Here is a 25741-nt window from a genome sequence, read left to right as displayed (position 1 = left end):
CTTGTTTTGAACCAATCACGTTCACCTGTTTGTGATGAGAAAAGTCATATTCTGAAAGCTTTCAAGCAGTCAAAATTGTGTCAAATCCGTTAGACGGCGAGCACATATGCCCTGCTTTATGACCTGCTCTAGATTTGAACAGCCTGATATGTCAGAGCTGTACTTTGCCCTCCATCTTTAAAAGTTTGGTGATGCTACTTGTTGGAATAAGACAGGATGTGGAATACTATTCTTAGAATCATCCACCGTGTACAGTAGCTACAGCGCTGTGCCCACTGCCTATATGCTGTACTGTATGCCTGTCATTGCTGCTCTCTTTCTCAGATGTGTAGGCCGGCCGCCCTCCCTCCCTCCCTCCCTCCCTCCCTCCCTCCACTCTGTCTCTGTGCCCCCCGCCAGCTCCCCTTTAAGACACCGTTCCGCAGCTTGCTGCACTTAAAGAGCTGAACTGTCTGCTAGTAGAGCAGTGAAATGGAAAAATTTAATCGCATTAAAAGATAAACCTTGTCTTTTCATTTGTAAATTCCTGGGACACGCTTTCCCCCTACCCTTCCTTGCTCTGACACGGCTGGTGCACTTAGAAACACACCATCCCCTTACCCCAACTCCTTCTATCTCCCCTGCTCCTCCACCCAAGAGCAGAGGATCCAGGTTCTCCCTCCCCCCGCCTCTCCTTCAGCTCCGTCCTGCTCCTCTAATTCTATTTATCCTTTTTGAAATAAGACAGAGATCAAAGCAGACTGACCTGGCTTGGCTTGTCCCCGCCCCTCCCCACCTCTTCCTGCTCTCCCTCCATCCAGAGCAGCATTGTCCCGGTCCATGTGTCACTCTCTCTCACTCTTTGTGGGACCCTTTTCCAGTTTCGTGCCATGTCCAACCACCCCCGTTGTCCTCTGGTTCCCTAACAGGCCCAACCTCCCTGACAGTGCCCCTCTTCACCCCCACCTCCTTCTGGACCGTGAACCTCCTCCCCTCCCTACACCAATCTCTACTCCACCCACTCCTGCTTCCATGGGAATGAGCCACCTGAAGAGTGCTGAGGATTAGTGGTCCAGTTCAAAGACTTGAGGAGGTTTGTGTGGGGGGAAGGGCTTTGGGCAGGAGGGCTGGGGGGTGGGGGGTAGGGTGTGTGAGGTGTTCTGTCTCTGGGCATCAGGGAGACTGCCTGCAGCTGTGGCCCAAAGCCCAGTTCTTCTGAGGGGCTGTCCGGTCTGCCAACTCCAATCAGCTCCAGAGCACGGAAGGCCCCCACCACCGGCTAGCAGGTCACAGGCCAAGCAGCCCGACCTTGGCTGACATACCCCGGCTCCACAGTTCTCTATGCCTCACTGGGCATGTGCACCTAGCAAGCACTCTCAGTGGGACTGATCTGTGGGAAAAACAGTGAAGTAGGCATTGCTCCCGAAACATTGATCACAGGAGGGCGTTCACAGTTAGCCTGGCTGACGCGATCCACTTGACTCATATCGCAAGAAGAGCTCTGACACACTGGTCTGGACAGGAGCCAGTTGTAAAATGTAGTATTCGCACATAAATTGTGCAAGCGTTTTGATTGATTGTCTCAAGCACCCCCCACCCCCATCCCCTGAGACCTCTTGTTGTTCTGACAGTTGTACTGGAAGGGGGCTGTGTGTGGCTGTCCGTGTGGGTGTTTGAGTGAGAAAGGCTCAGAGGAGAACCAACCGGATATAAAGCACAGCCCCCTTCATTATGGACAGCATGTAAACAACATCAAGGAGCCTTTCCAGACTGTGAAGTTAGGAGGGACTTAGGTATCCGCCAGGTTAATTCACAGTTGGGCATTGACTTTGACCTAGTACTATTTCATGGACTTCTTTCCCTTCATCATTTAAAGGATTGGAAACCGTTTTCACTTATCAGGCCTCTACTGTGGTCACAGGAAATTGGGAGGTAGCCGCAATATATCTTCCATACCGTCATTTAGTGGGGAAATCAATTGTTTCCCTCAAATTGTACAATCTCACAGAGCTCCCAGTGTCAGTGTCCATGGGTCCTCATTTGTGACTATTAGATGTGGGATTTTCAAACACACTGAACTACTAAGAGCTATAATAGTGTTCAAACTATTGTTATTTTGTACGTTATTTTTCCTCCATTTGGTTCACATTCCTACAGGATGGAGTCATGTGGAACACGGCACAATAGATGTAACTTGAAAACAATTCTCCTCTTAGTCCAGTTTTCAATGTCAGCTGAACTCGAATGCTATTGGCGGGTGAGGTGGGGGGTATACACAGGAAGCTCAGTGATTGCGTGGCCACAAGAGGGGGCCGTCACAGCATCACTGAGAGCATGGCTGAGAAGATTTGGCCAACGAACATGATCACCTCCACGTTTTGCTGTTTACATGTGATTCTGTGCTCGTTTTGATGTTTGAATTGGTCTTTGGGGACAATAATACATGTGAATGGAATTGAATCTCAACGTGAGTAAAACACACACTACTTGAGAGGAGCACAGTATCTTTACTCGCGCTTTACTCGATGGGATACATCCGCAGCCAGCTTGGTCAGTCGAAGTAAAACCAACACCTAAACCATCCACCAACCTGACCTAACCCAACCGGCAAACCACCAACCCAAGGTTGCTGGAGCTGTAACCGTGAACAGAAATGCACAAACGCTCGTCTCGCAGGATATGTTCTGCAACATGTATATCCTATGAAACAACGCAAAAAGGGGCCCTAATCTCCTATTATATCGGCCTAACCATCACCTTATACAACTATAGAAGCATGGCCTTAAAACTGTGTGTCATCCTGAAGGCGTAGCACCACCACCGGACCTGCCACCACCCGAGCCGATTACCAGTGCCTTGTCCTAAAATCATCTGCCACACCACTAGTTGTGGAAACCCAATTGTCATACTTGAGTAAAAAAAAAGCTAAGATGTATCATCTGTGTGAATTGAACCATTTTCCTGTCCTGCTAAGCATTCAAAATGTAACGAGTACTTCTGGGTGTCAGGGGAAATGTTTAGAGTAACATGTACATGATTTTCCAAAGGAACATAGTGAAGTAAAAGTAAATGTTGTCAAAAAATATAAATAGTAAAGTAAAGTACAGATACCCCCCAAAAAACGATTTAAGTAGTACTTGAAAGTATTTTCACTTAAGTATTTTATGCCACTGGCCACTACCACCACCTGTCATATAGGTCACCCACCCCAGCGGATCTGTTTCCATGGTGACGAGCCTCAGAGAACAGGATTCACCTCAGATCCCTCTCCTTCATAATCTCAGGTCTCTCAACCAGCCAGGAATATCTTATCTGCCAATCCGCACTTGGACTAATGGACACACGCAAATAAACACCCACAGACAGACAAACCCAATTGTAGCCATGACAGTTTTTGCAATCACTTTGGTGTAATTTTGACAAAAGTGTGGTCAATTTTTAACTCAATACAATCATCTGAAAAGTAATGTGAGCATTACATGGTGAAAAGCAATTACTTTCTATGAACATGTATTGCAATGTGAAACAATGTATTTTATAGACGGAAACACTGATTTCCAGATGAAAAGTGACTATGTGTGTTGTACTTAGTCAGCTGAAAATGTGCGTCGAGTTTTGAAACAACAGCCCCTTTTGATGATCCGTTGTGAGTTTTGAACTAAGCGTAGTGAAAATGGACCACCACGAACAGATTGAAAGATGGAAAACTAAATACAGAGCGAGCTGCTGACTAGGGAACAATCGATACTGGTGAAGAGCATAGAGCGAGGAGGAAAGATAAGGGGAATGGAAAAAGGCAAAAAGTAAATACACTGCTCAAAAAAATAAAGGGAACACTAAAATAACACATCCTTAGATCTGAATGAATGAAATATTCTTATTAAATACGTTTTTCTTTACATAGTTGAATGTGCTGACAACAAAATCCCACAAAAATTATCAATGGAAATCAAATTGATCAACCCATGGAGGTCTGGATTTGGAGTCACACTCAAAATTAAAGTGGAAAACCACACTACAGGCTGATCCAAATTTGTTATCATTAAAACATGTCCAAATGAGGCTCAGTAGTGTGTGTGGCCTCCACGTGCCTGTATGACCTCCCTACAACGCCTGGGCATGCTCTTGATGAGGTGGCGGATGGTCTCCTGAGGGATCTCCTCCCAGACCTGGACTAAAGCATCTGCCAACTCCTGGACAGTCTGTGGTGGATGGAGCGAGACATTATGTCCCAGATGTGCTCAATTGGATTCAGGTCTGAGGAACGGGCGGGCCAGTCCATAGCATCAATGCCTTCCTCTTGCAGGAACTGCTGACACACTCCAGCCACATGAGGTCTAGCATTGTCTTGCATTAGGAGGAACCCAGGGCCAACCGCACCAGCATATGGTCTCATAAGGGGTCTGAGTATCTCATCTCGGTACCTAATGGCAGTCAGGCAACCTCTGGCGAGCACATGGAGGGCTGTGCGGCTCCCCAAAGAAATGCCACCCCACACCATGACTGACCCACCGCCAAACCGGTCATGCTGGAGGATGTTGCAGGCAGCAGAACATTCTCCACGGCATCTCCAGACTCTGTCATGTGCTCAGTGTGAACCTGCTCTCATCTGTGAAGAGCACAGGGCGCCAGTAGCGAATTTGCCAATCTTGGTGTTCTCTGGCAAATGCCAAACATCCTGCACAGTGTTGGGCTGTAGGCACAAACCCCACCTGTGGACATCGGGCCCTCATACCACCCTCATGGAGTCTGTTTCTGACCGTTTGAGCAGATACATGCACATTTGTGGCCTGCTGGAGGTCATTTTTCAGGGCTCTGGAAGTGCTCCTCCTTGCACAAAGGCGGAGGTAGCGGTCCTGCTGCTGGGTTGTTGCCCTCCTACGGCCTCCGACACGTCTCCTGATGTACTGGCCTGTCTCCTGGTAGCGCCTCCATGCTCTGGACACTACGCTGACAGACACAGCAAACCTTCTTGCCACAGCTCGCATTGATGTCCCATCCTGGATGAGCTGCACTACCGGAGCCACTTGTGTGGGTTGTAGACTCCGTCTCATGCTACCACTAGAGTGAAAGCACCGCCAGCATTCAAAAGTGACCAAAACATCAGCCAGGAAGCATAGGAACTGAGAAATGGTCTGTGGTCCCCACCTACAGAACCGCTCCTTTATTGGGGGTGTCTTGCTAATTGCCTATAATTTCCACCTGTTGTCTATTCCATGTGCACAACAGCATGTGAAATTTATTGTCAATCAGTGTTGCTTCCTAAGAGGACAGTTTGATTTCACAGAAGTGTGATTGACTTGGAGTTACATTGTGTTGTTTAAGTGTTCCCTTTATTTTTTGGAGCAGTGTATATATATCAGTGGAGAAGGAGAGAGAGATGTGAGCTGCTCCGTCCGTGCAAATAGGAAAGCGTTGGGGCAGTCCTCCCATTGGATTATGGGATTATGGTCAGGACGGGCGGTCATTCGAGTGTTGTGGTCGGCACTGACCCTGCTTACAGCCAGATTACCCTGGTGAAGGTGAAGTTGCTTCAACCTGCCTCCTGTCACTTACTCTGGCTCTCCCTCCTTTCCCTGCTCCACACTGGCTCTTTCTCCGGCTGGATGGCTGTCTACCGCGGGTCTCCCCCCCTACAGTTCCCCACACCACCTGTCCACCCATGTCTCCCTGGTCAGACACTAACCTGACTGACTCCCTGGCTTCCTTCTGCTGCCAGAACAGTACATGCCTTGGGGTTGAAGCTTCCTGGGGCGTTAGGACACCGGTCTGTGGGGAAGCCTACCTGGATACCACATACACCAGACACCAGACGCATCTTCTCCTTGACCACCTTGGAGAACCTGGGAGCGGTTGACGTCCTGTTAGTCCTGACCAGCGCTGCTCCCCCCAGTCCGGCAGAGCTTCGCTAGCTAGCTAGCATCAGGTGAATCCAGGGAGTGTCCGTCTGTCCGGACCAGCAAATCAGAGGTGAGTGACCTTCTGACCTGCAGCCTAAGACCTTTGACCTTCTGTCAGACAGTGGAGCCAGGGAGCCCAAGCCACCTCTGACGCCAGTAGCTCCATCATTACTATGGAGTGGTAATGGAGATGTAGTGGTATGGTGTCTCCAGCTGATGGTGGTGCTCTCTCTGCATGTGGGCCTTCTGCTCTTACTGTGCTATACAGAGCTTAGCAACACTTAAAGAATGCACGTATCATGCACTCAATAGCGTCTTTTAGCCTTTCAGACAAACTCTGGGAAGGATGAGACATTGGCTCGTTCCGTAAACGTGTATTTGTCAATGATCCCCGTCCTCTCCCACGTTGCAGTTCCACAGAAAGAGCAGGATACGTTTTTGCCGCAACAATAAGGCATCCCGAATCAATGTATATTTTGCCAAGTTTAGAGGGGGATTCCTAAGGGTCTATGTTTGGCACTGTAGTACTCCAGTCCTTTTTTTCAAGGCAGGGAGTGACTTGGATTAGGTTGAATTGAATGTGTCAAAATAACAGGTACCTTATTTTTCGACCACATAGCTGGGACGAATATACACACTGAGTGTACAAAACATTAGGATCTTCTGTCTGTGGAGTCCGAACCATTTGGGCTACAAACTAATATGTCCCCAGCATTGAAAGACGAGATGCTTACACCCCCACCAGTGTCACAGGACTCGTCTGAAGGTATCTGGTACTGTTTTTTTTTTTAAATTAATGGAAGTATAGAGGTCGTTTTGGGTTAAATATGTGTCAAAAAAACAAAAACATTTCCTTAGATTACTTAGATCTCCTAGTTATAGGAAAGACACTTCAAGACCTTATCCCCCCCAAAGGCTTAGACTTTTAGAGGTTAACCTGTCTCCTCCCCTTCATCTACACTGATTGAAGTGGGTTTAACACGTGACATCAATAAGGGATCCTAGCTTTCTCCTGGTTTCACCTGGTCAGTCTATGTCATGGAAAGAGCAGGCGTTCCTAATGTCCTGTACACTTAGTGTATATATGAAAGCACAGCCCAATGGGTTCTTATCCACGATATTTGTTAACTGATTTTCTAAAACCATGGTAGTTAATCCGATTTACACAGAATCCTACATGTTTACATGCTTTGTGGTGTCCCCTCCCCTTCACGCCTGATCAGTAAAACAAACAGAAGCAGATTACTGCTCACGGATTAGCTTCACCCCAAAAAAAGGACACATTTACAATTTTACGGTCCTATGGATTCTCTGTTTTTCACAGGGCTGTAACGATTGGGATCAATAAGGGTAGTGTAGTGTTGGTTTTTCTTGTTGTTTTTGGCATGGCTCCCTCTGCTACGTTACAGAGTAATTGCTGAGAATCCTTGCAGAGCGTCTTAGAGATCCTGATGGCCAACATGGGCGGCACTAATGAATCCAATTAACTCCTGTTAATGACCTTTTTGAGGCATTCTGTTCCTCCCGTCTAGTCTCCTCTAATGGCGATGCCACTGACGCACACACACACACACACACACACACACACACACACACACACCTCATTCACCCAGCCAATCGCCGCTTCTTTTGTTGTTTTAGGCCTACTCTTGGAAGGACAATAAGTTTGCAAAAGAATCACACGAGTCAATGAGAATGTCTGGCGGCGACATGGGGCTGACTAGGGATTTGTATTTGTGTTTTTGTTTTTACAGATTAGCTGCCGCCTTGCTCTTCCTGAGGTCCAGCAAAATTAAGGCCGTTTATATCATTTTAAAAGCGTTACGATACATTCACAGATTTCACAACACACTGTGTGCCCTCAGGCCCCTACTCCACCACTACCACATATCTACAGTACTAAATCCATGTGTATAGTGCGTATGCTACCGTGCATGTGTGTGTGCCTATGTTTGTGTTGCTTCACAGTCCCCGCCAGTCAATTTCTATCTATTTATTCAAATCTAATTTTACTGCTGGCATCAGTTACTTGATGTGGAATAGAGTTCCATGTAGTCATGGCTCTATGTAGTAGTGTGCGCCTCCCAAAGTCTGTTCTGGACTTGGGGACTGTGAAGAGACCTCTGGGGGCATGTCTTGTGGGTATGCATGGGTGTCCGAGCTGTTCGTCGGTAGTTTAAACCGACAGCTTGGTGATTTCAACATGTCAATACCTCTCACAAATACAAGTAGTGATGAAGTCTACAGTAGCTCTGTGTACATCTAAGGGCTCGCCTTGCTGCCATTGCGCAGCCTGGTAATATGATTTGTTTGTTGACTTGTGATTCATTTTTATTGTTGACAATGATTCAGTGACAGGTATGCAATGTTCTAATGTGATAACAGGTATGCAATGTTCTAATGTGATAACAGGTATGCAATGTTCTAATGTGATAACAGGTATGCAATGTTCTAATGTGATAACAGGTATGCAATGTTCTAATGTGATAACAGGTATGCAATGTTCTAATGTGATAACAGGTATGCAATGTTCTAATGTGATAACAGGTATGCAATGTTCTAATGTGATAACAGGTATGCAATGTTCTAATGTGATAACAGGTATGCAATGTTCTAATGTGATAACAGGTATGCAATGTTCTAATGTGATAACAGGTATGCAATGTTCTAATGTGATAATAGGTATGTTACGTTAGTGTTGGAATGTAGACAGCTGAGGGTGCCGTGTTGTGTTCCCAGGGCTATGGTTGGTTGTGAGGGCCTGGAGGCGTGGTGATACACAGAGGCAGCAGGCAGCTCCATGGCGTGGACTGAGCTGGAGCTCCGGGCCGGGCTCAGAGCTGGGCCACACAGGGCCCTACTACCACTCCTCCTCCAGGGATTGATGCTCCTTACATCCCCCTGCCTTGGTGGTCCCCCACAGCCGGCACGCACCCCTCTGTCACCAGGGCAGCCTTTTCTAGTACTATGGGGAATCCCCAACAAGGCGTGTCCTGGACGACCTGACCCAGGAGCCTTTGGGATGGAGAGAGAGGGCCACGTGTCCATGTTTTATGAGGACACTCTGGGGAAGTACCCCTATTACACTAACCAGGACCAGCCGGTGAACGGAGGCCTTCCCCAACACACCAGACTGGATGGACACCTTCAGAAGACAGGGGAGGACCTGGCGGCAGCGCTACCATCAATAGGTTACCAGGGCCTGGGAGTACTGCGTTGGGGCCAGTGGTCCCCGCAGTGGGGTAGGAACCGTGAGAAACAGGGCATCTACCTGGAGGGCTCCAGGGCTCTGCTGAGGACCTTCTTCCCTGACTGGACCACGGAGGAGGTGGAGAAGTGGTCTCAGGTAAGATCCTCATCCATAGCAGTTTAGAGTAATAGGAGAAACAGATGTAACAAATGCTATTCAACATCACAGTTGTCTCATAATGATGATGTCATCCCGTTCCCCAGGTGGACTTTGAGGCAGCGTCCCAGTCCATCCTCATGGAGACGCTGTGGGAGGTGAGGAGGCTCCGCCCCAAGGCTCTGTGGGGCGTGACCCCATACCCCAACTGCTACAACTCCGGCCCCGCCCAGTCGCTGTCCAATTACACGGGTCGCTGTCCCGCCGCCGAGATGGCGTTGAATGACGAGCTGCTGTGGCTCTGGAAATGCTGCTCTGCTCTCTACCCCGCCCTCACACTAGAGAAGCTGCAGGGTGGGACCTCAGGGGCCAGATTGTACACGTCCAATCAGATCCGAGAGGCACTGAGAGTGGCAAGCTTGGCCGGGACCGCCTACGACCTTCCTGTGTTCCCATTGGTCAGGAGTGTCTATACATCGACCAATACTTTCCTGTCTGAGGTGAGAGATAGTGTTGGGTGGAAGTAGACGTTACCATGTTTTTGAAAGTGGTTTCTCTTAGTCTGCTGGATCTGTAACCAGTGTATAACTGAGTGATGTTCCATTAGGTGGACCTGGTCAACACCATTGGTGAGAGTGCTGCCATGGGGGCAGCAGGGGTTGTCCTCTGGGAGAAAGATCAAGGTGTCTTCTCTACAAGGACTCAGGTACAGTACACACCTCTTCAATGTACCATAGTCAGTCAGTCAGACAACTGTAACTGGGTCCGTGGTCTGTGAATGACAACCATTTCACCTCTGTCTGCCCCCAGAGAGCCTGCTCAGAGCTGGCCGCGTTTGTGCGTGAGGTCCTGGGCCTTTACGCCGTCAACGTGACCACGGCCGCCCGCCTGTGCGGCGTCTCCCTGTGCCAGGGGCGTGGCCGCTGCGTGCGCCGCAAACCCGAGAGCTCCGCCTACCTGCACTTGCCGCCCTCCAACTTCGTGATGACGCAGGGGAAGGTGGAGGGGGTGCAGGCCACAGGCCAGCTGGACCCTGGCAACCTGGAGGCCTGGAAGAGGGACTTCCAGTGCCAGTGGTATGAGTCCCTGGAGGGGGCAGTCGCCGACGAGGAGCTCCCCAAGGACAGGGCACAGGGAGTCCTTCCCCCCACACTGAATTCCCCCTTGTCGAGTGAGCTGAACCAAGGGACCAGGCCCAACCTCGCTCTGTCAGACCACAGCGGACCATCACTCAAGGCACCGCTCCTACCTCTACTGCTGGTATTAGCCACAGCTCTACGCCTGAACACAGACTTATGTCTGAAGCTCTGACACACCTGTTGGATTATCAGGTCGGGGCTCAAGACACTGTCGTACCAGTGTATAAGAAATGTTTGTGGAACAGAAACTCTTAAGAGGTGTTTCTATTTCCAACAAAGAAATGTCGTGAACAAGAGACAACTATTCTACTTCGGAGACTGTGGATGTTGTTATTGTCTGTACAACTGAGAACGTGAAGTAGATCAAACAAACGAAATATTCTATTCATAGGATTCGTGGTTAACATTGTCGTCGTTTCTCGTCAACAGTTTTTGTGTGTTCAGTTCCTAACATTGCAGTACTGGACGTTTCTTTTTACAACTCATTTTTGTTTATTGGCACACTTTTTTTCTCCCTTTTTCTTCTTCAAGCTACTCAGCTCTACTGCTTACAGGGCCATGTTGTGACGGACATGTATTATGGTTCACACCTTGGTATCCTCAAACCATGTAAACACATTCTACATGCCACTGCAGTCATATCAATTGAAATGACTTCACCGTTCAACATGACCTTTGTATTCTTACGGGTCATGCTATTGCGTTTACAATAAAATCATAACTCTATAAAAATGTACTCATATTTTCTATGAAATGTTGTTGATGCAGTCTAGATGTCCTGAATCAATCTAGATGTCCTGTATCAGTCTAGGTGTCCTGTCCTGTATCAGTCTAGATCTACTGTCCTATATCAGTCTAGGTGTCCTGTCCTGTATCAGTCTAGATCTACTGTCCTGTATCAGTCTAGATCTCCTGTCATGTATCAGTCTAGATATCCTGTCCTACATCAGCCTACATGTCCAGTCCTGCGTCAGCCTAGATCTCCAGTCCTGCGTCAGCCTAGATCTCCAGTCCTGCGTCAGCCTAGATCTCCAGTCCTGCGTCAGCCTAGATCTCCAGTCCTGCGTCAGCCTAGATCTCCAGTCCTGCGTCAGCCTAGATCTCCAGTCCTGCGTCAGCCTAGATCTCCAGTCCTGCGTCAGCCTAGATCTCCAGTCCTGCGTCAGCCTAGATCTCCAGTCCTGCGTCAGCCTAGATCTCCAGTCCTGCGTCAGCCTAGATCTCCAGTCCTGCTTCAGCCTAGATCTCCAGTCCCACATCCGCCTAGATTTCCTGCATCAGCCTAGATCTCCAGTCCTGCGTCAGCCTAGATCTCCAGTCCTGCGTCAGCCTAGATCTCCAGTCCTGCGTCAGCCTAGATCTCCAGTCCTGCGTCAGCCTAGATCTCCAGTCCTGCGTCAGCCTAGATCTCCAGTCCTGCGTCAGCCTAGATCTCCAGTCCTGCGTCAGCCTAGATCTCCAGTCCTGCGTCAGCCTAGATCTCCAGTCCTGCGTCAGCCTAGATCTCCAGTCCTGCATCAGCCTTGATCTCCAGTCCCGCATCCGTCTAGATTTCCTCCGCGTCAGCCTAGATCTCCAGTCCTGCGTCAGCCTAGATCTCCAGTCCTGCGTCAGCCTAGATCTCCAGTCCTGCGTCAGCCTAGATCTCCAGTCCTGCGTCAGCCTAGATCTCCAGTCCTGCGTCAGCCTAGATCTCCAGTCCTGCGTCAGCCTAGATCTCCAGTCCTGCGTCAGCCTAGATCTCCAGTCCCGCGTCAGCCTAGATCTCTAGTCCCGCATCAGCCTAGATCTCCAGTCCCGCGTCCGCCTAGATCTCCAGTCCCGCGTCAGCCTAGATCTCCAGTCCCGCGTCAGCCTAGATCTCCAGTCCTGCGTCAGCCTAGATCTCCAGTCCTGCGTCAGCCTTGATCTCCAGTCCTGCGTCAGCCTTGATCTCCAGTCCTGCGTCAGCCTTGATCTCCAGTCCCGCATCCGTCTAGATTTCCTGCATCAGCCTAGATCTCCAGTCCTGCGTCAGCCTAGATCTCCAGTCCTGCGTCAGCCTAGATCTCTAGTCCTGCATCAGCCTAGATCTCCAGTCCCGCATCCGTCTAGATTTCCTGCATCAGCCTAGATCTCCAGTCCTGCGTCAGCCTAGATCTCCAGTCCCGCATCAGCCTAGATCTCCAGTCCCGCATCAGCCTAGATTTCCTGCATCAGCCTAGAACTCCAGTCCTGCGTCAGCCTAGAACTCCAGTCCTGCGTCAGCCTAGAACTCCAGTCCTGCGTCAGCCTAGATCTCCAGTCCTGCGTCAGCCTAGATCTCCAGTCCTGCGTCAGCCTAGATCTCCAGTCCTGCGTCAGCCTAGATCTCCAGTCCTGCGTCAGTCTAGATGTCCTGTATCTATACACTCATGTCATCAAAACCACATCCAGGAACAAAACAGACAGCTATTCTTTGCAGCTCATGTAAATTTATTGTGTTAATCTTCTGAAAATATACACTCAGGACGAAGGGCAGCTCAATTATTTCTTTGTTACAGAAAGATATGTACAGAGGTGCTTTTGATTGTACAGAGATGAAGAGCAGTTAGAGAGGAGGCCATCTCTTCCTCCCCAGGCAAACATGTGCCACCCCCAAAGTCTATAGTCCCACAGCCCATCCCTCCATTCCAGTACCTTCGGAAAGTATTCAGACCCCATTACTTTTGCCACATTTTGTTGTCTTAATCTAAAATGGATTACATAAATATAAGTACTCAGCAATCTACACACAATATCCCATAATGACAAAACAGAAATACCATATTTACATAAGTATTCAGACCCTTTTCTATGAGACTCAAAATTGAGCTCAGGTGCATCCTGTATTCATTGATCATCCTTGAGTCCACCTGTGGTTAATTCAATTGATTGGACGTGATTTGGAAAGGCACACACCTGTCTATATAAGGTCCCACAATTGACAGTGCACGTCAGAGCAAAAACCCTGCCATGAGGTCGAAGGAATTGTCCGTAGAGCTCCGAGACAGGATTGTGTCGAGGCACAGATCTGGGGAAGGGTACCAACACATTTCTGCAGCAAAGAAGATCCCGCAAGAACACAGTGGCCTCCATCATTCTTAAATGGAAGAATTGTGGAACCACCAAGACTTCCTAGAGCTGGCCACCCAGCCAAACTGAGCAATCAGGAGAGAAAGGCCTTGGTCAGGGACGTGACCAAGAAACCAATAGCCACTGACAGAGCTCTAGAGTTCCTCCATGGAGATGGGAGAACCTTCCAGAAGGACAATCATCTCTGCAGCACTCCACCAATCAGGCCTTTGTGGTAGTGGCCAGACAGAAGCCTCTCCTCAGTAAAAAAAAAACACATGACAGGTCTGATGAAAACAAGATTGAACTCTTTGGGCTGAATGCCAAGCGTCACGTCTGGAGGAAACCTGGCACCATCCCTACGGTGATGCATGGTGGTGGCAGCATTATGCTGTGGGGATGTTTTTCAGCGGCAGGGACTAAGAGACCAGTCAGGATCGAGGCAAAGATGAACGGAGCAAAGTACAGAAGTGATCCTAAATGAAAACCTGCTCCAGAGCGCTCAGAACCTCACACTCGGGGTGAAGGTTCACCTTCCAGCAGGACAACGACCCTAAGCACACAGTCAAGACAACGCATGAGTGGCCTCCGGACATTTCTCAATGTCTTTGAGTGGCCCAGGCAGAGCCCGGACTTGAACCCGATCGAACATCTCTGTAGAGACCTGAAAATAGTGGTGCAGCAACTCTCTCCATCCAACCTGACAGAGCTTGAGAGGAGCTGCAGAGAAGAATGGGAGAAACTCACCAAATACAGGTGTGCCAAGCTTGTAGCGTTATACTCAAGAAGACCCAACGCTGTAATCGCTGCCAAAGGTGCTTCAATTGTATTTTTTAAATTAGAAAGAAATTCTAAAAACCTGTTTTTGCTTTGTCATTATGGGGTATTGTGTGTAGATTGATGAGGAGAAAATTATCAATTCTAGATTAAGGCTGTAACGTAAAACAAAATGTGGGAAAAGTCAAGGGGTCTGAATACTTTCCGAAGGCACTGTATATCCAGTGTGAGGGTGCTGCCTTCTCGTCTAGGTGGGGCTTCAGCAGATCTGGTGACATCTGGTAGCATTCAAGTCCTTCATGGTACAAGCCAGTAACGGCACGCTACATGTAACGGCTGTCCACAACTTCCCACCATGGCAAACACTATTTAGGCAAAATAGATATGTTCGATATCAAGAACAGGCCTACCTACTTAGTACCTACCTACCAGCCAACCTGTAAAATGACAGAAGGTACCACAGTCTCCTAAAGCGCAACATATTATCTCGGGATCGGAGAGCTCCGCAGGGAATGGCTTTCGGTTGGTAACAGGTACGTAACATGACATCTGGAGGGACTGCCATTTATACGACATATGTACCCCCCACACCCTCACCTGTGTCTCGTCTCACTAGGTTAAGCAACCTGCCTAAGAAGTGACTAACATCTAAACCATCTCATCTGTTCCTGAAGCTCACTCTCCATACGAGAGAGAGAGTGCCCCCGTGTGGGCAGCAGCAGTTAGTACAATCTGAACCAGGTGGGTCGGACGGCAATAAGAGAAGCATCAAGTGCTCCGTTTCCTTCAAGTTCTGTCAGGGGGAGGGGCTCCTAGCCGAGAGAGTGGGGGAGGGGTTTGAAGCATGACGTCTACATGGGGAGAGGTGAGGAGCGGATCATCCATGAAGCTAGCATGATTAGTAGCAGTGATTCCAGGAGGGCGATATGGAGGGAGGGTGGTCGTTAGGTTAGAAAAGGGTCTGCAGTGGAAGAGGATCTCTGGGGGAGGAGTTTCCAGGGAGGGGGGGCTACTTGCAGATGGCCTCAAGGGCATCCAGGGTGCGCTTGATGTCCCGGATCTGGGCGGCCAGAGTGTGGATGGGCTGCATAGAGCGGTCCAGCTCCTCACAGCGCGCCATCAGTGTGTACATTCCCTACGAACACACACACAACAAAAAACAGGACATTATACTTATGACGAGAAGCATCTGTGACTGTCGATCAGTATTCACTGCTCATCCTTCCCTTCATGTCTGGCCAAGCGATCTGTTCTCACACCTTTATGCTCATGTCCACAGACTCCCCCAGGCTGTCCACAGAGTCTCTATAGGTCTGGATGTAGCCCACACTCAGCGCTGTCATCTGGACACACACAGATAAAGACATACAGTATATCGCAGACACTAATTCTGGGCAACATACAATTAGAGCATTACTAAAAGGACAGAAGGGAGATCAGAAGTATTTGAGTGTGTGTGTGTGTGTGTGTGTGTGAATGAATAAATGAATGACATTTTATTTGCGTGTCACAATTGCCAGCTGGCAACCCATCAATTGAGGGATTAATTGACACACAAACAAACATTACATTGATTCACGGTGATAATTCTTCAGACGTCGGGGGCAGCACATAAAGAATGGACAATTAATCAATAGATAATAGTAGACAAGGTTATCCAAGCAATAAATAACCCTAGAGCAGTACAAATGTAATACAGAACTAAATACAGAAACGTGTGTGTGGTGTGAACAAATTGCGCTCACGTACGTTCTGGATGGTTCCGTTGAGGCTGCGCATCATTAGCTCCACACTGTGGGCGACTTCCTCTGTGTGTCTCTGCAGGTCCACCAAGACAGCAGGGTCGATGGGAGGGATGTCAACCGGCCGCCCCGACGACGACCCACGACCTCTACTGCTGATGGAACCCGAGCAGTCCGCTGGACACAGACAGAGAAGACATGCACGCACACAGACCGGAGATTACCTTAACCGACAGTCTGCAAAGCAAACCAAATCATCCTCCCTCATCCAAACAGCTTTGTGAGTCCTTCCACCCTTCCTGCGGGTGCTAATCTAATCACTAGAGGAGAGGGGATTGATTCGATTTGGAACTCGGCCTTCAACTGCAACTTCAAAACACTGACGTATCACTGAAATAACACCAGAAAAGGCATTTTGTGGATTAGCATTTCACTGATCACCATGGTCGTATTCTGGCCCACTGTTAGCAAAACAGAAAAGTCTTACTAAACAAGTTCAGATGGTCTCCCTGTTTCAGCCCTTTTTAAAAAAAAAACATTTTTTATTCTGTTTGGTACCTAATGAATACGACCCTGGTGACTAATTAGCCAATCCCCCATCCCGGGCCCCTCGGTTCCCCTGTGCTGGTACTCACAGTCGCAGTCACAGTCCAGGCTGGGCTTTGAGCTCATCTTGATCTTCTGCTCCAGGTTGCGGCAGATGAAGTGGGTCAGGTCCCCGTCGTGGCTGACTGTTCCCTCCAGCTCCAGGGCAGAGGAGATGGTGGCCCTGCGGCCCTCTGGCTGGCCCCCCCGACCCCCACCCCGGGCCCCTCCGATGCATGCCTGGCTGATCTCGTCCAGGCTCTTGCTGTCCTGCATGCCCCGGACGATGCGCTCCCGCTCTGGGACGTTCCGCACGCGCACCTGGGCCATGACGTGGGGCGGACAAGGGCTGTTGCCTGACGACTCCCCCCCCTCGGCTGGGACAGAGCTGGGGCTGGGAGCTGCTGCCGAGGGCTCCTCTGTAAGCTGACAGGAAGTGGCAGTCTTACACATATGACAATCCTCAAGATCCTCCGGACATATGAATATGCTGCACTGCTCAATGGATTCAAAATAGACTTTGCTGATAACTACTTTATCGGGGGAAAATGTACTTGCTACAATTGTGATATATTGTCTCATCCAGCTATCATAGGATGAATGCACTAATTGTAAGTTGCCCTGGCTGGCTTCTCCGTTTTTCGGCAGGACAGAGCAGCTACTTCTGGTAAGACGAGGGGTGGGGGTGTGTGTCTATTTGTCAATAACTGCTGGTGCGCGATGTCTAATATTAAACTAGTTTTGAGTTATTGCTTGCCGGAGGTAGAATACCTCATGATAAGCTGTAGACCACACTATCTATATTATTCGTAGCAGTCTATTTACCACAACAAACCGATGACGGCACTAAGACTGCACTCAACGAGCTGTAAAAAGGACATAAGCAAACAAGAAAATGCTCCATTTGGCAAAGCTGACATAACTCCATCCTCCTGATTCCTGCTTACAAGCTAAAACTAAAGCAGGAAGTACCAGTGACTCGTTCAATACAGAAGTGGTCAGATGACACAGATGCTAAGCTACAGGACTGTTTTGCTAGCACAGACTGGAATATGTTCCCGGGATTCGTCCAATGGCATCGAGTATACCACCTCAGTCATCAGCTGCATCAATAAGTGCATTTACGACGTCGTCCCCACAGTGACCGTATATTCACCAACCAGAAACCATGAATTACAGGCAACATCCACACCGAGCTAAAGGCTAGAGCTTCCGCTTTCAAGGAGCGGGACACTAATCTGGACGCTTATAAGAAATCCTGCTATGCCCTCAGACAATCTATCAAAAAGGCAAAGTGTCAATACAAGACTAAAATTGAATCCTACTACACCGGCTCTGATGCTCGTCAGATGTGGCAGGGCTCGAAGACTATTTTGGACTACAAAAGGGAAACCCACCAGCAAGCTGGATGCCCAGTGACTGCCTAAATCCACCTGGACAAAAGGAACACCTATGTGAGAATGCTGTTCATTGACTACAGCTCAGCATTCAACATCATAGTGCCCACAAAGCTAACACCTCCCTCTGCAACTGGATCCTGGATTTTGACGGGCCAGTAAGGGAAGGCAACAACACATCTGCCGCGCTGATCCTCAACACTGGGGCCCCTCAGAGATGCGTGCTTAGTCCCCTCCTGTACTCCCTGTTCCCCCCACCACCCACGATTGCATGGCCAAGCACGACTCCAACACGTTCATTAAGTTGGCTGATGACAACAGTGGTAGGCCTGATCACAGACAAGGATGAGACAGCCTATAGGGAGGAGGTCAGAGACCTGGCAGTGTGGTGCCAGGACAACAACCTCTCTCTCAATGTGAGCAAGACAAAGGAGCTGATTGTGGACTATAGGAAAAGGACGGCCATACAGGCCCCCATTAACATCAACAAGACTGAAGTGGAGCGGGTTGAGAGTTAAGTTCCTCGGTATCCGGATCACCAACAAACTATTGTGGTCCAAAGACAGTTGTGAAGCGGGCACGACAACACCTTTTCCCCCTAAGGTCCCCAGATCCTCAAAAAGTTCTACAGCCGCATTATCGAAAGCATCCTAACCGGATGCATTACCGCCTGGTACGGCAACTGCTTGGCATCCGACCGTAAGGCGCTACAGAGGGTAGTGCGTACGGCCCAGTACATCACTGGGGCCAAGCTTCCTGACATCCAGGACCTATATACTAGGCAGTGTCAGATGAAGGCCCCAAAAAAATTGTCAGACTCCAGCCACCCTAGTCATAGACTGTTCCCTCTGCTACCGCACGGCAAGTGGTACTGGAGAGCCAAATCTCCTTAACAGTTTCTACCCCCAAGCCATAAGACTGCTGAACAACTAAACTAATCAAATGGCCAACCCTTTTCTTTTTACACTGCTTCTACTCGCTGTTTTTCATAAACTCAGCAAAAAAATAAACATCCTCTCACTGTCAACTGTGTTTATTTTCAGCAAACTTAACATGTGTAAATATTTGAATGAACATCACAAGATTCAACAACCAAGACAAACTGAACAAGTTCCACAGACATGTGACTAACAGAAATGGAATAATGTGTCCCTGAACAAAGGAGGTGAGGGGTTAAAATCAAAAGTAACAGTCAGTATCTGGTGTGGCCACCAACTTCAGTAAGTACTGCAGTGCATCTCCTCTTCATGGACTGCACCAGATTTGCCAGTTCTTGCTGTGCCACCAAGGCACCTGCAAGATCCCAGACATGTCGGGGGGGGGGGCCTCTAGCCCTCACCCTCTGATCCAACAGGTCCCAGACGTACTCAATGGGATTGAGATCTGGGCTCTTCGCTGGCCATGGCAGAACACTGACATTCCTGTCTTGCAGGAAATCACGCGCAGAACAAGCAATATGGTTGGTGGCATTGTCATGCTGGAGGGTAATGTCAGGATGAGCCTGCAGGAAGGGTACCACATGAGGGAGGAGGATGTCTTCCCTGTAACGCACAGTGTTGAGATTGCCTGCAATGACAACAAGCTCAGTCCGATGATGCTGTGACACACCACCTCAGACCATGACGGACCCTCCACCTCCAAATTGATCCCGCTCCAGAGTACAGGCCTCGGTGTAATGCTCATTCCTTCGATGATAAATGCGAATCCGACCATCACCCCTGATGAGACAAACCTGCGACTCGTCAGTAAAGAGCACTTTTTGACAGTTATGTTTGGTCCAGCGACGGTGGGTTTGTGCCCATAGGCGACGTTGTTGCCGGTGATGTCTGGTGAGGACCTGCCTTACAACAGGCCTACAAGCCCTCAGTCTAGCCTCTCTCAGCCTATTGTGGACAGTCTGAGCAGTGGAGGGAGGGATTGTGCGTCCTGGTGTAACTCGGGCAGCTGTTGTTGCCATCCTGTTCCTTTCCCGCAGGTGTGATGTTCGGATGTACCGATCCTGTGCAGGTGTTGTTACACGTGGTCTGCCACTGCGAGGACGATCAACTGTCTGCCCTGTCTCCCTGTTACGCTGTCTTAGACGTCCATACTGGACATTGTAATTTATTGCCCGGGCCACATCTGCAGTCCTCATGCCTCCTTGCAGCATGCCGAAGGCACGTTCACCCAGATGAGCAGGGACCCTGGGCATCTTTCTTTCTGTGTTTTTCAGAGTCAATAGAAAGGCCTTTAGTGTCCTAGGTTTTCATAACTGTGACCTTAATTGCCTACCGTCTGTAAGCTGTTTGTGTCTTAACGACCGTTCAACAGGTGCATGTTCATTTATCAAGCATTGGAAACTGGAAACATTGGAAACCTTTACAATGAAGATCTGTGAAGTTATTTGGATTTTTACAAATTATCTTTGTAAGACAGGGTCCTGAAAAAGGGACGTTTCTTTTTTTGCTGAGTTTATATGGATAGTCACTCTACAAATTACCTCGACTAACCTGTACCCCCGCACATTGACTCGGTACCGGTAACCCCTGTATAAAGCCTCGTTATTGTTACGTACATTTGTGTTACCTTTTGATTAATGCAATTTTTTAAAACTTTAGTTTATTTAGTAAATATTTTATTCACTATTTCTTGAACTGCATTGTTGGTTAATGGCTTGTAAGTAAGCATTTCACGGTAAAGTTTACCCCTGTTGTATTCAGCGCATGTGACAAATACAAATGAGATGTGTGTCTGCTAAATGACTCAAATGTAATTAAGTACCATTCTTGAGCTGTTGGCTCTTGCACTTTAACATGAACAGTTATGTACAGGAGCAGTAGCAGTCAGTATGGCAAACTCACCTCAGCTGAGACTTCAGCCTGTGTGTTTCCTGCATGCTGCTCCTTGCCATCCTTTTCACACTCCTCCTCTTCCACCTCCACCTCCTTTTCCTCTTCGGTTTCTACAGCACAGAAGCTAGAAGGCTTTGTGTGCTTTGTCTCGGACTGCTTTTTATCTGCACTGTGAGTGTCCCCCTCTGGGGCTGTGTCTTTGGATGGAGTGCCTGTGTGCTGCCAGTCTCCAGACAGAGTCTCGTTTAGGGGCATACTTGTTTGGGAGGGTCCAGTGAGGGACATGTCTTTGGGGGGCTCGTGTGGGTCTGGCTCTGTGTCTGCTGTGCATGTGGCAAGGGGGAGGGAGGGATGGGCTGGGAACATGTCGCTGTGTTGCTGTGTGTCTGAATGGGTTGTGGAGTTGTGAGAAGTGTCTATGGGGTTCTCTTGTCCATCGCATGCGCTCTCCCCATCCACACAGTTCTCAGTCTCATCAAGGGATCCCTGTCCAGGACAGGGCACCCTACCCCCAAACTTCAGGAGCTGTGCAGGGGTATTAGGGGCGTGGGTGTACGGGCCATTCACATTACAGGATCCAGGGGAGCCTGGTGTATCCACCCCATTGGCTGCTTCCGGCACATCTGTGCCAATCACAGGGAAGAGGCTCATCCCTCCACCTGCTGCATAAAATACAACTGACACACTCTTATCCCTATGCATACAACTGGGTCTGACTCTACAAATCATTGCACATCAACTTGCACAGCCTGGGCTCCAGTTGTTCTTTGTTAGTGGGGTTTGCGTCCTTTTTGCTTTTAAGAGGGGTTGGGAGAAAGACTTCAGAATTGTGTGATATGTTTTCTATTCATGTTTTGTACCTGGTTGGATAGCACATCTCTTGCTGGTAATCTAGCCAGTTTACAAGCATACATCGATAGACCCACCAAATTGAACTGTCACCAATACAACTTTGCAGCTCAATCCAACAAACACAAGAAAACAATAATGATCAAAGGTCGAGTGACTGTACAATACGCGATATAAGAATATCTTTAACCACCAACAGCGCCTGTGTTTATATGACGTGAGTTAAGCTGGCTATCAGTGTGACTTGTAACACCTAGCTAGGAGCAGGAAACAGTAAAACTATTAGCAGTTAGTACCATCTGACTAACGATGTATAAATAATAAATAACGGTCCCAACATCTAGCAAGCAAGTTGACATATTGCTGTCATTATCAGACATAAGCTTGCAATCAGTCACATGACGTTAGCTCGCAGTCTAGCTAGCTGTCGATGCTAGCAAGCAGGCCTCTGAATTTTAACTTGTTTTAAGTTCCCTTTTCATTCCGTGTCAAGAGTAACCACCTGGCATTGAGTGACAGGACTTATTTCGATTTCTTACTTTCAGAAAAGTAAAATATTTGCCCGTTTTTAGCATAACCAAATAAATGAACACTTACCACTGTTGTTCTTTCCTGGAGATGTAAGTCAAGCAGGAAGCCGGGTCGAGTCCACTCTGTAAATCCTTCCATACAACCTGTAGTAGAAAACGCAATAGTTCCGCATAATGATGGATCAAATTATAGGCATAACTCATCACAGTAAATGTCTTACATGATGATAATCTGCAGTATTAAGATGTTTTGTTTCATATCTATAATTCAAACCAATAATAATTGTAATTACTAAAGAATTTCAGAATTAAGTTGTATTTAATTGAATTCAATCAGGCAGAGTAAATCATGCTTGTGTATTTAGGGACAGATTGAACTTTACTGGGGAGGGGTTGTGTGTTTTGCTTTGGGAGGGTTGTGTTTTTTGGGGTGGTGGCACAGAGGACAGTAGACCTTTTTTCCCTCGCTCTTATGCTCACATTTATATTCGCTCTTATGCTTTTCCAACAGTCTTGAAAGAGTTACCCAATATGCTGAGCACTTCAAAGTCTTCAAAGTAGCCACTCTTTGCCTTCATAACAGCTTTGCACACTCTTGGCACTCTCTCAACCAGCTTCACCTGGAATGCTTTTCCAACAGTCTTGAAGGAGTTCCCACATATGCTGAGTACTTTTCCTTCACTCTGCGGTCAAACTCATCCCAAACCATCTCAATTTGGTTGAGGTTGGGTGATTTGTGAAGGCCAGGTCATCTGATGGAGCACTCCATCACTCTCCTTCTTGGTCAAATAGCCCTTACACAGCAAGGAGGGGTGTTTAGGGTCATTGTCCTGTTGAAAAACAAATGACAGTCCCACTAAGCACAAACCAGATGGGATGACGTATTGATGCAGAATGCTGTGGTAGCCATGCTGGTTAAGTGTGCCTTGAATTCTAAATAAATCACAGACAGTGTCACCAGCAAAGCACCCCACACCATCACACCTACTCCTCCATGATTCACGGTAGGAACCACACATGTGGAGATTATCTCACATACTCTGCATCTCACAAAGACACGGTAGATGGAACCAAAAATCTCACATTTGGACTCATCAGATCAAAGATTTCCACCGGTCAAATGTCCATTGCTCGTGTTTCTTGGCCCAAGCAAGTCTCTTCTTTTTATTGGTGTCTTTCAGTAGTGGTTTCTTAGCAGCAATTCGACCATGAAGGCCTGATTCATGCAGTCTCCTCTGAGCAGTTGATGTTGAGATGTGCACGTTACTTGAACTCTGTGAAGAATGTATTTGGGCTGCAATTTGGCAGTCCTCATGAGAGCAAGTTTCATCACCCCTCATCACTGTCAAACACTCCCTAAAACACTTCAGGGAGCAGGCCTTTCTCATCGACCTGGCCCGCGTATCCTGGAAGGATATTGACCTCATTCCTTCAGTATAGGATGCCTGGTTATTCTTTAAAAGTGCTTTCCGCACCATCTTAAAGAAGCATGCCCCATTCAAAAAAATTAGAACCAGGAACAGATATAGCCCTTGGTTTACTCCAGACCTGACTGCCCTTGACCATCACAAAAACATCCCGTGGCGTACTGCATTAGTGTTGAATAGCCCCCGGGTTATGCAACTTTTCAGGGAAGTTAGGAACCAATATACACAGGCAGTTAGGAAAGCAAAGGCTAGCTTTTTCAAACAGAAATTTGCATCCTGTAGGACAAACTCCAAAAAGTTCTGGGACACTGTAAAGTCCATGGATAATAAGAGCACCTCCTCCCAGCTGCCCACTGCACTGAGGCTAGGAAACACTGTCACCACCGATAAATCCACGATAATTGAGAATTTCAATAAGCATTTTTCCACGGCTGGCCATGCTTTCTACCTGGCTTTCCCTACACCGGGCAACAGCCCTGCACCCCCAACAGCAACTTGTCCAAGCTTCCCCCATTTCTCCTTCACCCAAATCCAGATAGCTGATGTTCTGAAAGAGTTGCAAAATCTGGACCCTTACAAATCAGCGGGGCTAGACAATCTGGACCCTTTCTTTCTAAAAATTATCTACAGCAATTGTTGCAACCCCAATTACTAGCCTGTTCAACCTCTCTTTTGTATTGTCTGAGACCCCCAAAGATTGGAAAGCTGCCGTATTCATCGATCTGGCCAAGGCCTTCGACTCTGTCAATCTCCACATTCTTATCAGCAGACTCAACAGCCTTGGTTTCTCAAACGACTGCCTCGCCTGGTTCACCAACTACTTCTCAGACAGAGTTCAGTGTGTCAAATCGGAGGGCCTGTTGTCCGGACCTTTGGCAGTCTCTATGGGGGTGCCACAGGGTTCAATTCTTGGGAACACTCTTTTCTCTGTGTAAATCAATGATGTCTCTCCCGCAGCAAGAGCGACATCATTACTAATTCTATGAGGGAGAGGGTGTTCAATTTATTTTGAAGTGCAAGGGGAGGGTCATGTGAAAATATTTGTAACTTTGGAGGAGGTGTGGGGGGGGGGGGAGCATTATTTATTTTGAGTTGAACCAGCCCTCAGTAAATTTTGATCTGTCCCCTATGAGCTTTGCTTCAGTGGCTGCACCTGTACCCGAGTTCTCCATGTACTTACCTCTCTTCCCCACAGATGGAGACAGAGACCATTGCCCTTCACTTCTGATGCCACAGAGCTTTTTGCCACAGGGCCAAGAGTGTCAGCTGTGCTGTGAGAGCCCCACCCATGCCCTTCTCTGCTACAATCTTGTGATGTTCAAGATGGGAGAAACATAGCAGATACGCATAGACTATCCCTGGGGATATCTGTCTGCACAGCTATCACCTTAAGCTACAAGTGCTAACTCGTAGGGCCCAAGGACTCTGAGGTAATTCTTCTCACAAAAAGTATTTGTTTTCTATGGTGTCACAATACTTGTGTTCAAATACTGAGCCAACAGCCAACATTGTAAATTGTACGTTAATTTGTTTATTTGTTTAGAGGACACCAGTACCGAGGCAAACGCACAACAATATACATACCATATGTTTAAACGCTATCTCACTACCATTTAGATTAAGTCCTAGTTGGACTTGAGGAGACCTGAAGGCCCTGAAGCATGTTATGTTCTGTGCTACTCCAGAGAGAGCAGCTTACAGAAGGCAAACGTTCAGTCAAATCTGAACCGTGGTGATTGAGATCTCACCTTCACATAACCACCTCTCCCTCCACCATCCCAACGGCACTATGCACTGAGCATGTTTGTATGTGCGGTTTCCTTTTTTTCAGTTCAGACCTGACAGGATATCCTGTTTGTCAGAACCACTTGGCTATTTCAATGTTTCTATTTACTAATTTAATGTTTGCGTTTTTTTTTTTTTATGTCGAATGAATTATTTTAAAATGGGTAGATATTGGATGAGGAAATGTGGGTTGTTTGACGATGGATTACATCTTTCAGATCTATCATGTTTCCACACGCTGTGTTAGTGTGGGTGTGCGTATCCATGTGTGCGTCTTATTGATGATGGACAAGCTTCCTATGCCACAAAAAAAGGGAAAGTAAGAAAACATACTGGCAAAATGGTGTATCTACACCTGTGTGTCTCCTTAACTTGGGACAGA

At 48.0% G+C, this 25741-nt stretch overlaps 2 protein-coding genes across 5 annotated transcripts; one reads left to right on the top strand and one right to left on the bottom strand.

Annotated features, from left to right (window-relative positions):
* The first annotated feature begins 4884 nt into the window (after positions 1-4884).
* On the top strand, positions 4885-11090 carry si:dkey-72l14.3 (Glyco_hydro_56 domain-containing protein). Its single transcript, XM_035739689.2, has 5 exons — positions 4885-5949; positions 8619-9225; positions 9333-9725; positions 9833-9931; positions 10036-11090. The coding sequence occupies exons 2-5, from the start codon at positions 8680-8682 to the stop codon at positions 10534-10536; spliced, it is 1539 nt and encodes a 512-aa protein (XP_035595582.1). The 5' UTR covers positions 4885-5949; positions 8619-8679; the 3' UTR covers positions 10537-11090.
* Positions 11091-12795: 1705 nt separating this feature from the next.
* borcs6 (BLOC-1 related complex subunit 6) lies at positions 12796-22363 on the bottom strand. 4 transcript variants are annotated; one of them, XM_035741149.2, is made up of 6 exons: positions 22215-22363; positions 20778-21430; positions 16591-16966; positions 15963-16132; positions 15473-15556; positions 12796-15348 (listed from the first exon to the last, which is right to left on the bottom strand). In XM_035741149.2, the coding sequence occupies exons 2-6, from the start codon at positions 21417-21419 to the stop codon at positions 15223-15225; spliced, it is 1398 nt and encodes a 465-aa protein (XP_035597042.1). In that variant the 5' UTR covers positions 21420-21430; positions 22215-22363; the 3' UTR covers positions 12796-15222. The 4 variants fall into 4 exon arrangements, with proteins under 4 accessions (XP_035597042.1, XP_035597043.1, XP_052338961.1 ...); XM_035741150.2 differs by having other exon boundaries at positions 20778-21427; positions 22215-22297; XM_052483001.1 differs by having other exon boundaries at positions 20778-21391; positions 22215-22295.
* Between the last annotated feature and the right edge of the window lie 3378 nt (positions 22364-25741).

This window comes from Oncorhynchus keta, chromosome 28 (assembly GCF_023373465.1).
Source record: "Oncorhynchus keta strain PuntledgeMale-10-30-2019 chromosome 28, Oket_V2, whole genome shotgun sequence".
NCBI lineage: Eukaryota > Metazoa > Chordata > Actinopteri > Salmoniformes > Salmonidae > Oncorhynchus > Oncorhynchus keta.
Note: the sequence above shows the minus strand (reverse complement) of the source record. Positions and strands in the feature narration are given on the sequence as shown.